Raw genomic sequence first — 14,762 nt, forward strand, 5'->3', positions numbered from 1 at the left:
AATGACTGTAGCTGAACGAGACGGCTGCCCGTTGTCCTCCACTATAACAGTCAGTCTTTGTTTCACAGCATCTTTATCACTCACTTGGCGGATAGTTCTGATTTCTCCATTCTGTAAGCCCACTTCAAACAGCGCCCTGTCTGTGGCTTTCTGCAGTTTATACGACAGCCATGCATTCTGTCCAGAGTCCACATCAACAGCCACCACTTTAGTCACCAGGTAGCCCACATCTGCTGCACGAGGAACCATCTCAGCCACCACTGAGCCTCCAGTCTGGACCGGGTACAGAACCTGAGGGGGGTTGTCGTTCTGATCCTGGATCACCATTTTCACTGTCACGTTGCTACTGAGTGGAGGGGAGCCTCCATCCTGCGCCTTGACGCGGAACTGGAAGTCTTTGATCTGCTCATAGTCAAAAGAGCGCACTGCATTGATGACTCCACTATCAGCACTAACGGACACATATGAGGAGACTGGCACTCCGTTCACAGAGGAGTCCTCCAGGATGTAAGCAACACGTGCATTCTGGTTCCAGTCTGCGTCTCTGGCTTTCACTGTGAATACAGAGAGGCCTGGTGTGTTGTTTTCTACAATGAATGCCTCATATGAGCTCCTCTCAAAGACAGGCGCGTTGTCATTCACATCAGAGATCTGTAAGGTGAGAGTGACGCTGCTGGAGAGGGAGGGCACTCCCTTATCAGAGCACGTCACTGTGATGTTATACTGAGACGCAATCTCTCTGTCTAAATCACTGTCTGTCACTAAGCTATAGAAATTATTTGATTTTGATTTCATTAAGAAAGGGATATTCTCATTTATTGAGCATTGAACTTTACCATTCTCTCCTGAGTCAGGATCTTGGATATTTATCATGGTAACGACTGTGTCGGGGTTTGCATTCTCTGATATTGTAGCTGATTTAGACATGATTTTAATCGTTGGTTCATTGTCATTTATATCAATGACTTCGACCATAACTTTGCAAGTATCCGTTAGTCCTCCGTTATCTCTGGCCCGTACATTTATCTGAAAATGTCTTTTCTTTTCGTAATCCAGATGTCCAATCACCTTAACTTCACCATTTTCCTCATTAACTTCAAAAATGTGTCTGACATCATCTAAAGTATTCGTGATTGAGTACGTTATTTTACCATTTAAACCATGATCAGCATCTGACGCACTAACAGTGGACACGATCGTGCCTTTTGCAGCGTTTTCAGCGACAGTGCCTTTGTAAACCGGCTGAGTAAAAACGGGTGCATTGTCGTTCGCGTCCAACACTGTGATGACAATCTGCATTGTTCCTGACATCTGAGGCTCTCCTCCATCTACGGCTGACAAAGCCAAAAAAATTATCTCCTCTTTCTCCCTGTCTAGAGGTTTTTGTAAGACCATTTCCACATTCTTTGTGCCATCAGCTTGGTTGTGGAGCTTAAGTAAAAAATTATCACTTGGTTTCAGTACGTAACTTTGGAGATTGTTTACACCTACATCTAAATCCACAGCTCTTTCCAAGTCAAATTTTGCCCCAACAACCGCAGACTCGCTTATTATGAATTTAATCTCATTTTTTTCAAAGGTTGGTGCATTATCGTTGATATCTATGATCTCAACGGTGACACTGTAGAATTCCATCGGATTCTCTAACACAATCTGAAAATGAACAGCACACGGCGTCGTATCACCGCACAGCGCCTCTCTGTCTATTCTCTCTTTAATAAGGAGGACTCCTCTTTCGCTGCTCAGCTCGATGTATTCACTACTGTCACCGGAATAAACACGAGCGTTGCCCTGCCTCAGCCGTTTAACCTCTAAACCTAAATCCTGTGCTATATTTCCAACCAAAGAGCCTTTAGCCATTTCCTCAGGAATGGAGTAGCTGACCTGCCCAGAGACCGAGCTAAGAGAGAGGATCGAAATAAACAACAGTACTTGCCGTTTCATTGTTTAAAATTGTCTTGATAATAAGACTCAGTAACTCCGTACAAATCCGTCAGAGCAGTATTCAAGCATTCAATCAAAATTCGAAAAGAAAATAGTGGTCCATTTCCAAGCAAAAGAACGATAGCTGTGACTCGCCGTGAATGTCCGCTCCTCGCCCAAAGACAATGCGATATGAGCCTATCCTTACTCTAACACATCGAAGTGAAAGGCGGTACTGCTGTTAATACACTGCAACTGCAACAGACTAGGCAACAGCGTCCCGTTGAGTTCAGAGAGCAAACTGCAGAAAATCTGATGTAAGAGAAGAGGGGTGGGAGAGTAAAGATGAGAACTTAAAAAGGTGAAATGTATTAGTAAAAAATAATAAAGTATGGGGGGAGAAAACTATGTGAAAGTGCAAAAAAATATATATCATGGGATCTAAAAAAATTGCAAGGAATGGTGATGAACAGTTGGACTATTTCACTTGGCACAAAATGGTAAACAAGACTGTATTGCTCCCTGGCGCTCTCCAAGGTACTAAAAGAAAAATTACCAAACGAAGTTACCCAAATAAATACAATTACGGAAAAACAATTGCTAATGACTAGTATGAAGGCAACGACATAATCAAACCTCTAGAGGAGAGTCTGGTTCATCCAGGATGCTCTTCTCACTCTGTATCCGCTGCATTGTCCCTGTAGCGCTGGGGTCCATTATCAGCACGTTCTGACTACCAGCTATGCCGAACTTACAGTCACTCCTTCTGGAGTCAGTCGTCCTGCACACCTCGTAATTGTACACGTGTGGCAAAGTCCCTGTGGCCATAGTGTCTGAGTAACGTGGTGGATAATATGGAATCACAGGCAGATTGGAGTGATACATGACCCGAGACTGTCTCCATCTGTAGATTTTCACTGAGATAATAACCACCAAACACGTGATGAAGAGGAAGGACACTACAGCCAAAGCCAGCACTAAGTAGAAAGTCAGGTTGTCATTGTACTCCTTGTCGTGGGTAAAATCAGTGAACTCTGACAGCACTTCAGGGAAGCTGTCCGCCACCACCACGTTCACAATGACTGTAGCTGAACGAGACGGCTGCCCGTTGTCCTCCACTATAACAGTCAGTCTTTGTTTCACAGCATCTTTATCACTCACTTGGCGGATAGTTCTGATTTCTCCATTCTGTAAGCCCACTTCAAACAGCGCCCTGTCTGTGGCTTTCTGCAGTTTATACGACAGCCATGCATTCTGTCCAGAGTCCACATCAACAGCCACCACTTTAGTCACCAGATAGCCCACATCTGCTGCACGAGGAACCATCTCAGCCACCACTGAGCCTCCAGTCTGTACCGGGTACAGGACCTGAGGGGGGTTGTCGTTCTGGTCCTGGATGACAATTTTCACTGTCACGTTGCTACTGAGTGGAGGGGAGCCTCCATCCTGCGCTTTGACGCGGAACTGGAAGTCTTTGATCTGCTCGTAGTCAAAAGAGCGCACTGCATTGATGACTCCACTATCAGCACTAACGGACACATATGAGGAGACTGGCACTCCGTTCACAGAGGAGTCCTCCAGGATGTAAGAAACACGGGCATTCTGGTTCCAGTCCGCGTCTGTGGCTTTCACTGTGAATACAGAGAGGCCTGGTGTGTTGTTCTCTACAATGTAGGCCTCATATGAGCTCCTCTCAAAGACAGGAGCGTTGTCATTCACATCCGAGATCTGTAAGGTGAGAGTGACGCTGCTGGAGAGGGAGGGCACTCCCTCATCAGAGCACGTCACGGTGATGTTGTACTCAGAGGCTATCTCTCGGTCTAAATCACTGTCTGTTACGATGCTATAAAAATTACTTGATGTTGCTGTTATTGAAAACGGTATGTGTTTATTAATAACACACTGGACCTTTCCATTTTTTTCAGAATCGGGATCATTTGCACTCATTACTGCTACCACTGTGTCTGGACGCGAATCTTCTCCTATGAAATTTGATGAAGAGATCATATTTATGACAGGAGTGTTGTCATTAATGTCTCCTACGTCAATGACCACTTTGCTGGATTCAGATAAACCTCCTCGATCAACTGCCTCTATATCGATCTCATATTTTTTGGCCCTTTCATAATCTATAGATCCATTTAATATGAGCTCTCCATCCTTTGTAATGTGGAATAATTTTGAAATGCTCCTCATGCTGTTCCCGATTTCGTAGCTCACTTCTCCATTGGAGCCTTTGTCTGCATCGGAGGCACTGACTTTTGTTATAAGTGTTCCCTTTGGTGAATTTTCTTTTACACTTGCTTTGTATACGTTGTGCGTAAAAACAGGAGCATTATCATTTACGTCTAATACAGTAATATGTATTTGCATAGTCCCAGACCTCTGCGGCTCTCCTCCATCTACAGCTGTTAACAGCAATGAGGCAAACTCCTGTCTCTCTCTATCTAAAGGTTTCTGTAAAATCATTTCGACCTTTTTACCACCATCAGACTGACTGTGCAACTTAAGCATAAAATGATCATTGGGCTTTAGAGTATAGCTCTGCAGACCATTTAGTCCTATATCAGCATCTATTGCTTTTTCTAGCATGAACTTAGAGCCGATAAACGCAGACTCACTAATTTCAAACCTTCTCTCTTTTGTTTCGAACACAGGAGCATTGTCATTAATGTCTGTAATTTCGACGGTGACCGGGAATATTTCTATTGGGTTTTCTATGGCAATCTGAAAATGCAAAGCGCAAGGCGTTGTCTGACCACAGAGAGCTTCTCGGTCTATTCTCTGACTGGTAACGAGGAGCCCCTTTTCCTTGTTAAGCTGGATGTATTCTGTGCTGTCTCCTGTGTGGATGCGAGCTTTACCCGATTGCAGCCGCCTGACGTCTAGACCTAAATCCTGAGCTATGTTACCGACTAATGAGCCTTTTGACATTTCTTCAGGAATAGAGTAGCTGACCTGGCCGAGCACCGAACTCAGACTGAGGACCGAGAAAAACAACTGTACTTGCCGTCTCATTGTCCTTTCAGGATCACCCATCGAACAAATGTAACGTGTTATCCTTCCCACTAGATAAGCGTGCTGACGTCGGACAAATGAAGAATCCGGTCTGCTTATTTAAAAACTGATGATGAAATATATTCAAGTCGATATTCCGTGCATATTGTTTCTTCTACCATCGAATGTGCGCTGTGATTCGGAGTCCCTCACCCTTGTGAAGTGAGAGGGGATGGCCTAGTATATAAATACAAACTGAAACGCCAAGACGCTGGTAGACAGCGGCCCACTGAGTTCACAATACGAAACTACACGAGTTAGAAAGAAATACAGATACAACTGTGAGGACCCCAATGTGTGCTGTAAAACGTGCCACACATAAGGTATTAGAAATAAATAATTGACAAAACAATGATTAATAGCTCAGTATGTTTCTTAGAATGACTCAGAGACAAAAAATGAGACAAAATAAAATGATAATAATCTGCATTTTTAGAAGAAAAACGACATGAAAAGCAGAAAATGAATGTGAAGGTAAAGTTTTGACGCTGTCTAGGGCGCTGAAATGACATTGGCTACAAATGCAACTCAGGGAATGAAAAAACTGCAAAGAATTGGGGGTATATATGACAATTGTGGCATTCTAACCTCTAGAGGAGAGTCTGGTTCGTCCAGGATGCTCTTCTCACTCTGTATCCGCTGCATGGTCCCTGTAGAGCTGGGGTCCATGATCAGCACGTTCTGACTACCAGCTATGCCGAACTTACAGTCACTCCTTCTGGAGTCAGTCGTCCTGCACACCTCGTAATTGTACACGTGTGGCAGAGTCCCTGTGGCCATGGTGTCTGAGTAACGTGGTGGATAATATGGAATCACAGGGAGATTGGAGTGATACATGACGCGAGACTGTCTCCATCTGTAGATTTTCACTGAGATAATAACCACCAAACATGTGATGAAGAGAAAGGACACTACAGCCAAAGCCAGCACTAAGTAAAAAGTCAGGTTGTCATTGTACTCCTTGTCGTGGGTAAAGTCAGTGAACTCTGACAGCACTTCAGGGAAGCTGTCCGCCACCGCCACGTTCACATTGACTGTAGCTGACCGAGACGGCTGCCCGTTGTCCTCCACTATAACAGTCAGTCTTTGTTTCACAGCATCTTTATCGCTCACTTGGCGGATAGTTCTGATTTCTCCATTCTGTAAGCCCACTTCAAACAGCGCCCTGTCTGTGGCTTTCTGCAGTTTATACGACAGCCAGGCATTCTGTCCAGAGTCCACATCAACAGCGACCACTTTAGTTACCAGATAGCCCACATCTGCTGCACGAGGAACCATCTCAGCCACCACTGAGCCTCCAGTCTGGACTGGGTACAGGACCTGAGGGGGGTTGTCGTTCTGGTCCTGGATCACCATTTTTACTGTAACGTTGCTACTGAGTGGAGGGGAGCCTCCATCCTGCGCCTTGACACGGAACTGGAAGTCTTTGATCTGCTCATAGTCAAAAGAGCGCACTGCATGGATAACTCCACTATCAGCACTAACGGACACATATGAGGAGACTGGCACTCCGTTCACAGAAGAGTCCTCCAGGATGTAAGAAACACGGGCATTCTGGTTCCAGTCCGCGTCTCTGGCTTTCACTGTGAATACAGAGAGGCCTGGTGTGTTGTTTTCTACAATGTAGGCCTCATATGAGCTCCTCTCAAAGACAGGCGCGTTGTCATTCACATCAGAGATCTGTAAGGTGAGAGTGACGCTGCTGGAGAGGGAGGGCACTCCCTCATCAGAGCACGTCACTGTGATGTTGTACTGAGAGGCTCTCTCTCTGTCTAAATCACTGTCTGTCACCAAACTATAGAAATTATTTGAAGTTATTTTAATATCAAAAGGGATGTTTTCATTTATCACACACTGGACTTTTCCATTGGTGTCAGAGTCAGGGTCATTCACACTCATTAAACCTATTACCGTTTTAATGGCTGAATCTTCCGGTATTGAGCCTGAAGTTGAGATCATATTTATTATAGGGCTGTTATCATTTACGTCGACAATGTCGATTATTATTTTACTTGAGTCCGAGAGCCCGCCTAAATCTATTGCCTCTATGTCAATGTGATATGTCTTTTCTTTTTCAAAGTCAATTGGAGCCTCTAAAATCACGTCTCCTTCATTATTGATATTAAATAACTTTGAAACAGTGTCCATACTATTCCCGATGACGTAGGTAACCTCACCGTTTGAGCCTTTGTCTGCATCAGAGGCACTGACCTTAGTAACAAGCGTTCCTTTGGGAGAGTTTTCTGTTATGCTTGCTTTGTAAACGGGTTTACTAAAAACCGGGGCATTGTCGTTTACATCTAGTACAGTAACATGAATCTGCATAGTTCCAGACATCTGTGGTTCTCCTCCATCCTCTGCCGTCAAAACTAAAGATATTTGTTCCTGTTTCTCTCGGTCCAATGGCTTTTGTAAAATCATCTCAACCTTTTTGCTCCCATCAGACTGAGAGTGCAGTTTGAGCACAAAATTGTCACTCGGTTTCAGCGTGTATCTCTGAAGACCATTCAGCCCGATATCAGGATCCATTGCTTTCTCTAACATGAATTTAGAGCCGATGACAGCTGACTCGCTAATTTCAAACCTCCTCCCCTCCTTTTGGAAAATCGGAGCATTGTCATTAATATCCGTAATTTCGACTGTAACTGGAAACAATTCTAGTGGGCTCTCTAACGTTATTTGAAAATGCAAAGCACAAGGCGTTGTCTGTCTGCAGAGGGCTTCACGGTCTATTTTTTCTTTAATACGGAGGACTCCTCTTTCTCTGTCCAGCTCGATGTACTGCACGCTGTCTCCCGTATAAATACGAGCTTTACCAGACTTCAGCCGTCTAACGTTCAACCCTAAATCTTGAGCTATGTTGCCGACCAAAGAGCCCTTTCCCATTTCTTCTGGAATAGAGTAGCTGACTTGCCCGATCACCGTATTTAGGCAGAGGATGAAGATAAACACCAGCACTTGCCGTTTCATTGTTCTCTCTGATATCGCTGTCGCAGCAATGCCACCGTGTTGTATCCCGTTTTAGGAGTAAGATTCCGTACTGTGAATGTTACAATTCGAAGAAAAACATGTCCGTAATCCACATATCAAAGAGTTGCAGCTTCAGATGTCAGTGGAGACTATAGTCTGCTCCCCGAAATGGACATTCAGCGTATGAGATGTGCATCAGCACTACACCAAGATGTAGACTGTGAGAATCTGTGACAAAAGCAGTTCCTCACTGCAACATGTTAGGCAACAGCGGCCCGATGAGTTCAAAATGTGAAAGTACAGAAGAACAGCAGCAAAAAAACAAAGCAATAAATGTGATAAAATCAGAAAACTCATTCAAGGACAAATAACCTACCCAAAATGTATTTAAAAAAAACTGTCGAAATATACTATACAATTATTCTAATGTGACTCAGTAGTTGTATGTGACAGTTCAATCACTTTAAAGAATCAACTATTTGAAGAGAAAGAAAGTGAAAAGCATACACGAGGAGGATTATAAAGAGGAAGCATTGTCTAGCTGTTACAACGGTCGCTTTCCATGGTGCTGAATTTTTGTATGACACAGTTCGAAGAAGCACGTCTAAACCTCTTCGCCAAGATTAAAAACAAACATTCAACCAAAAACCCACCTCCAGAGGAGAGTCTGGTTCGTCCAAGATGCTCTTCTCACTCTGTATCCGCTGCATGGTCCCTGTAGAGTTGGGGTCCATTATCAGCACGTTCTGACTACCAGCTATGCCGAACTTACAGTCACTCTTTCTGGAGTCAGTCGTCCTGCACACCTCGTAATTGTACACGTGTGGCAGAGTCCCTATGCCCATAGTGTCTGAGTAACGTGGTGGGTAATATGGAATCACAGGCAGATTGGAGTGATACATGACACGGGACTGTCTCCACCTGTAGATTTTTACTGAGATAATAACCACCAAACACGTGATGAAGAGGAAGGACACTACAGCCAGAGCCAGCACTAAGTAAAAAGTCAGGTTGTCATTGTACTCCTTGTCGTGGGTAAAGTCAGTGAACTCTGACAGCACTTCAGGGAAGCTGTCCGCCACCGCCACGTTCACAATGACTGTAGCTGAACGAGACGGCTGCCCGTTGTCCTCCACTATAACAGTCAGTCTTTGTTTCACAGCATCTTTATCACTCACTTGGCGGGTAGTTCTGATTTCTCCATTCTGTAAACCCACTTCAAACAGCGCCCTGTCTGTGGCTTTCTGTAGTTTATACGACAGCCAGGCATTCTGTCCAGAGTCCACATCAACAGCCACCACTTTAGTCACCAGATAGCCCACATCTGCTGCACGAGGAACCATCTCAGCTACCACTGAGCCTCCAGACTGGACTGGGTAGAGGACCTGAGGGGGGTTGTCGTTCTGGTCCTGAATCACTATTTTCACTGTCACGTTGCAGCTGAGTGGAGGAGAACCTCCATCTTGCGCCTTTACGCGGAACTGGAAGTCTTTGATCTGCTCGTAGTCAAAAGAGCGCACTGCATGGATGACTCCACTATCAGCACTAACGGACACATATGAGGAGACAGGCACTCCGTTCACAGAGGAGTCCTCCAGGATGTAAGAAACACGGGCATTTTGGTTCCAGTCAGCGTCTGTAGCTTTCACTGTAAATACAGAGAGGCCTGGTGTGTTGTTTTCTATAATGTAGGCCTCATATGAGCTCCTCTCAAAGACAGGCGCGTTGTCATTCACATCAGAGATCTGTAAGGTGAGAGCGACGCTGCTGGAGAGGGAGGGCACTCCCTCATCAGAGCACGTCACTGTGATGTTATACTGAGAAGCCATCTCTCTGTCTAAAGTCACCTCTGTAGCTAAACTATAAAACCCGTTCATAGTATTTTGTATCTTGAAAGGAATGTCATCATTAATTTTACATGTTGCCTCTCCATTCCTGTCAGAGTCAGGGTCATTCACGCTCAGCATAGCAATGACCGTGTTCTCTGGAGAGTCTTCTAAGACGGTGTCTGATTTAGACAGTATTTTAATCTGAGGACTGTTGTCATTCACATCAGTGACATCAATAAGGATCTTACTAGAATCGGAGAGCCCTCCATTATCTATGGCTTCGATATCAATTTGGAAGAGCTTTGCTTTTTCATAATCTACTTCACCGATCAACACCACCTCTCCCGTTTTTCTATCAATCTTAAATAAGTTCGATAATCGACGTTTGCTATTTGAAATTGCGTATGATACTTCTCCGTTTGAGCCTCCATCTTTGTCAGATGCACTAACAGTTATAACGCTGGTTCCTTTTACAGAATTCTCCGTTATTGTTGCCTTGTATACCGACTTTGTGAAAACTGGTGCATTGTCGTTTGCATCTAAAACGTTTACAATTATCTGCATTGTACCTGACATACGCGGCTGTCCGCCATCTAGTGCAGTTAATAAAAGCGAAATCTGCTCCTGCTGCTCTCGGTCTAAGGGCTTCTGAAGAACCATTTCTACCTTTTTACTCCCGTCTGCCTGATTCTCTAGTTTCAATGCAAAGTTATTTGTTGGATTTAGCGAATAGCTCTGGAGATCATTTGTACCAATGTCAGCATCTATAGCTTTCTCTAGTACAAATTTAGACCCAATAACAGCTGACTCGCTGATTTCAAAACGTTTCTCGCTCGATTCAAAGCTCGGAGCATTGTCGTTAATGTCTGTGATTTCTAACGTAATGCGAAACATTTCCATCGGATTTTCCAAAATCATTTGCAAATGTAAAGCACAGGGCGTCGTTTCTCCGCACAGCGTCTCTCTGTCTATTCTCTCCTTGATAAGGAGGACTCCTCTTTCTCTATTCAGCTCAATATATTCTGCGGTGTCTCCCGAGTGAATACGAGCTCTGCCGGATTTAAGCCTTTTCACGTCCAAACCTAAGTCCTGAGCTATATTACACACTAAGGAACCAATCTCCATTTCCTCAGGAATAGAGTAGCTAACCTGCCCGAGCACCGAGGTGAGGGAGATAACCGAGAGGAACAACAGTACTTGCCGTCTCATTGTTTAGTCGCTGTATTCCAGTGTTGTCTAGATAAAAGTATAATCCATCAGAATATCGACATACAATTCCAGCCAGAGTCTCAAGGACAGGATAAAAAAGGAACAGCTTTCGATGTCCGTTAGCAGTTTTTCTTCTAACAATGATACGCGTTTCGTGCCTGTTTTATTGTCTCTCATGATACAGGGTGAGGGGGAGGTACAGTTTCCAGCCCTAGCAAAGACTGCCACACTCTGGCCAACAGCGTCCCTTTCTGTTCAACGTACCAAACAGCAAGAGGAGGATTTAGGTAAATGAAAAAAGCTGTGGATCATGAAAAATATTCCAGAACAATTTTATCGTCATGATGCGCGATAATTATATGATTCTAGTTTGAGTTATTTACAAAAGCATTTCAACTGAAATGCAGAACTGTACACGAAGAGGCGATGACGTTAAAAGAAAAAGAGTAAACAATAGGCATGCTGACTTTCACACAATAACTACACAAACTGACGCTCTCCGTGGTGCTGAATGGAAAGTGGGGAGACTAGTAAAACCTTATATGGCATAATTACAGCTCTGATCTTTTTCATATTTCTGTAGGGCAACTGCTTTGAGAAAAAAAATATGTACAATAACTCATTATTTGCATGAAAAAATAAAATATTAAAATTGTCACAGACTACCATAACCTCTAAAGAAAAGTCTGGTTCATCAAGGGTGCTGCTGAAATGATATGGATTACTGATACGACGGGGGAAAAAGAACAAAAAGTAAATATGTTGGGGGAATAATGTGGTATTTTCAGTAAATTCTAACCTCTAGAGGAGAGTCTGGTTCATCCAGGATGCTCTTCTCACTCTGTATCCGCTGCATGGTCCCTGTAGAGCTGGGATCCATTATCAGCACGTTCGGACTACCAGCTATGCCGAATTTACAGTCACTCCTTCTGGAGTCAGTCGTCCTGCACACCTCGTAATTGTACACGTGTGGCAGAGTCCCTGTGGCCATAGTGTCTGAGTAACGTGGTGGATAATATGGAATCACAGGCAGATTGGAGTGATACATGACGCGAGACTGTCTCCATCTGTAGATCTTCACTGAGATAATAACCACCAAACACGTGATGAAGAGGAAGGACACTACAGCCAAAGCCAGCACTAAGTAAAAAGTCAGGTTATCATTGTACTCCTTGTCGTGTGTAAAGTCAGTGAACTCTGACAGCACTTCAGGGAAGCTGTCCGCCACCGCCACGTTCACATTGACTGTAGCTGAACGAGACGGCTGCCCGTTGTCCTCCACTATAACAGTCAGTCTTTGTTTCACAGCATCTTTATCACTCACTTGGCGGATAGTTCTGATTTCTCCATTCTGTAAGCCCACTTCAAACAGCGCCCTGTCTGTGGCTTTCTGTAGTTTATAAGACAGCCAGGCGTTCTGTCCACAGTCCACATCAACAGCCACCACTTTAGTTACCAGATAGCCCACATCTGCTGCACGAGGAACCATCTCAGCCACCACTGAGCCTCCAGTCTGGACCGGGTACAGGACCTGAGGGGGGTTGTCGTTCTGGTCCTGGATCACCATTTTCATTGTCACGTTGCTACTGAGTGGAGGGGAGCCTCCATCCTGCGCCTTGACGCAGAACTGGAAGTGTTTGATCTGCTCGTAGTCAAAAGAGCGCACTGCATGGATAACTCCACTATCAGCACTAACGGACACATATGAGGAGACTGGCACTCCGTTCACAGAGGAGTCCTCTAGGATGTAAGAAACACGGGCATTCTGGTTCCAGTCAGCGTCTGTGGCTTTCACTGTGAATACAGAGAGGCCTGGTGTGTTGTTCTCTACAATGTAGGCCTCATATGAGCTCCTCTCAAAGACAGGCGCGTTGTCATTCACATCAGAGATCTGTAAGGTGAGAGTGACGCTGCTGGAGAGGGAGGGCACTCCCTCATCAGAGCACGTCACGGTGATGTTATACTGAGAAGCCATCTCTCTGTCTAAAGGTACCTCTGTTACTAAAGTATAAAATCCATTCAATGTATTTTGTATTTTGAAGGGGATATTGTTGTCTATACTACACTCTACCTCTCCATTATTCTCTGAATCTGGATCATTAACACTCAACATAGCTATTACAGTGTTTGGAGGAGAGTCCTCTAATATGGAATCAGATTTAGAAGGGATTTTTATGTGAGGGTGGTTATCATTTATATCAATAACATCGACAATGACTTTCGCAGAATCAGAGAGTCCCCCGCTGTCTACTACTTCTATATCAATTTCATACATTTTAGTCTTTTCATAATCTAGTTCACCGACTAGGTTAATATCCCCAGTATTTGAATTAATCTTAAACAGCTCAGTTAAAGAACGTTCACCTGTAGAAATCAGATATGATACCTCTCCATTCGAGCCGATGTCTTTATCAGATGCACTTACAGTCGTTACACTGGTGCTTTTGGGGGCATTTTCTGGAATTTTTGCTCTATATAACGGCTTAGCAAATGTAGGTGCATTGTCATTCACATCTAATACATGAACAAATATCTGCATCGTTCCTGACATCTGTGGCTCCCCTCCATCTACAGCAGTTAACAACAGTGATATGTGTTCCTGCTTTTCTCGATCCAGAGGCTTCTGTAAAACCATCTCTACTTTTTTACTTCGATCTGCCTGGTTTCCAGGCTTTAAAGCAAAGTTATCAGTTGGACTAAGTACATATCGTTGTAATCCATTCATGCCGATGTCTAAATCAATAGCTTTCTCCAACACGAATTTCGATCCTATCACAGCAGACTCGCTGATCTCAAAGCGTTTCTCTGCATTTGTAAAAGTGGGTGTATTATCGTTTATGTCAGTGATCTCCACTGTCACACGAAACAATTCCATCGGGTTTTCCAGAATCATCTGAAAATGTAAAGCACAAGGCGTCGTCTCTCCACACAAAGCCTCTCTGTCTATCCTCTCTTTGATGAGGAGGACTCCTCTGTCTTTATTCAGTCCGATGTACTCTACGCTGCCTCCCGTGTAGACACGAGCTTTACCAGATTTCAGCCTTTTTAGATCTAAACCTAAATCATTGGCTATGTTGCCGACTACAGATCCTTTGGACATTTCTTCAGGAATAGAATAGCTGACCTGGCCGAGCACGCAGCTTAGACACAGCACCGAGATGAACAACAGTACTTGCCGTCTCATTGTTCTGTTGGCAGTCGTGTCCTGCGCCATTAAAACAAAAGAACTGCAGATGCACACAAAGCGAAGGTAGATAACAAAATATAATCCGAAAAGAATGAAGTCGGAAAATATATCCAGAATAATAATCCCTTCAGTGCTCCTTTCAAGCGAGAACCCTGTCTTCTGCCTTTCTGCGTTTTATGACCAACGTAACTACACGGAGGGGAAGGGCACAGAGAAATAAACAAAAAATCTCGAGAAAACACAACAAGCTTGCCAACAGCGACGCTTCGAGTTGAAAATACAAATTACAAGTTAAAAATAATGTAACCACTGCAGTGCACTCACACTGAGGATCAGAGTGAACTAAAAAAAGAGACGATTACACAAAAAAATTACCATAAAGATAATTTCCAACGATTAAGATATTATTTTTCGTCCAGTAATATATATAGTGCTATGATTGTGTATCAGTTTTATTTTCTTATCAGAAGCAGTAAAGAGAACAAGATATAAAAAGCCATTGGACAAGAACAATTTCACCAACAGTGAGATGCTATGTGTCGCTAGCCGTGGTGCTGAAAAAGCTAGGTTGGACATCACCTAAATCA

The 14,762-nt window shown here is 43.9% G+C and overlaps 3 protein-coding genes across 15 annotated transcripts in view; all 3 read right to left on the minus strand.

The window, feature by feature from the left end:
* LOC117818002 (protocadherin gamma-C5-like) overlaps positions 1-14,762 on the minus strand; it is a 163,265-nt gene that overhangs the window by 59,891 nt on the left and 88,612 nt on the right. For 3 of the 13 annotated variants that reach the window (XM_034690853.1, XM_034690847.1, XM_034690848.1), the window contains exon 1: positions 2,560-4,962. The exons of 9 other annotated variants lie outside the window; for them this stretch is intronic. In XM_034690853.1, the coding sequence (XP_034546744.1) occupies positions 2,560-4,962 (2,403 nt within the window). Of the gene's footprint in view, positions 1-2,559; positions 4,963-11,787; positions 14,203-14,762 lie in introns of those variants that run through there. One more of the 13 variants, XM_034690843.1, reaches the window with a different exon arrangement.
* LOC117817521 (protocadherin beta-16-like) lies at positions 5,356-7,950 on the minus strand. The gene is made up of 3 exons (XM_034690262.1): positions 7,606-7,950; positions 5,569-6,321; positions 5,356-5,364 (listed from the first exon to the last, which is right to left on the minus strand). The coding sequence occupies exons 1-3, from the start codon at positions 7,948-7,950 to the stop codon at positions 5,356-5,358; spliced, it is 1,107 nt and encodes a 368-aa protein (XP_034546153.1).
* On the minus strand, positions 8,495-10,988 carry LOC117817523 (protocadherin beta-16-like). The gene is made up of 2 exons (XM_034690263.1): positions 8,604-10,988; positions 8,495-8,518 (listed from the first exon to the last, which is right to left on the minus strand). Exons 1-2 carry the CDS (start codon positions 10,986-10,988, stop codon positions 8,495-8,497), a joined length of 2,409 nt encoding a protein of 802 aa, XP_034546154.1.

The sequence above is a fragment of the Notolabrus celidotus genome, chromosome 8, assembly GCF_009762535.1.
Source record: "Notolabrus celidotus isolate fNotCel1 chromosome 8, fNotCel1.pri, whole genome shotgun sequence".
NCBI lineage: Eukaryota > Metazoa > Chordata > Actinopteri > Labriformes > Labridae > Notolabrus > Notolabrus celidotus.

Excerpts from the sequence above, each read along its gene's own strand:
- LOC117817521 (XM_034690262.1), bottom strand. The coding sequence starts at position 7,950 with ATGAAACGGCAAGTGCTGGTGTTTATCTTCATCCTCTGCCTAAATACG. Across the intron at positions 6,322-7,605 it reads TTACAGTCGAAATTACGGAT|CAGAACGACAACCCCCCTCA; the intron begins ATTAATGACAAT and ends GTGATCCAGGAC.
- LOC117817523 (XM_034690263.1), bottom strand. The coding sequence starts at position 10,988 with ATGAGACGGCAAGTACTGTTGTTCCTCTCGGTTATCTCCCTCACCTCG. Across the intron at positions 8,519-8,603 it reads AACCAGACTCTCCTCTGGAG|CACCATGGAAAGCGACCGTT; the intron begins GTGGGTTTTTGG and ends ACAAAAATTCAG.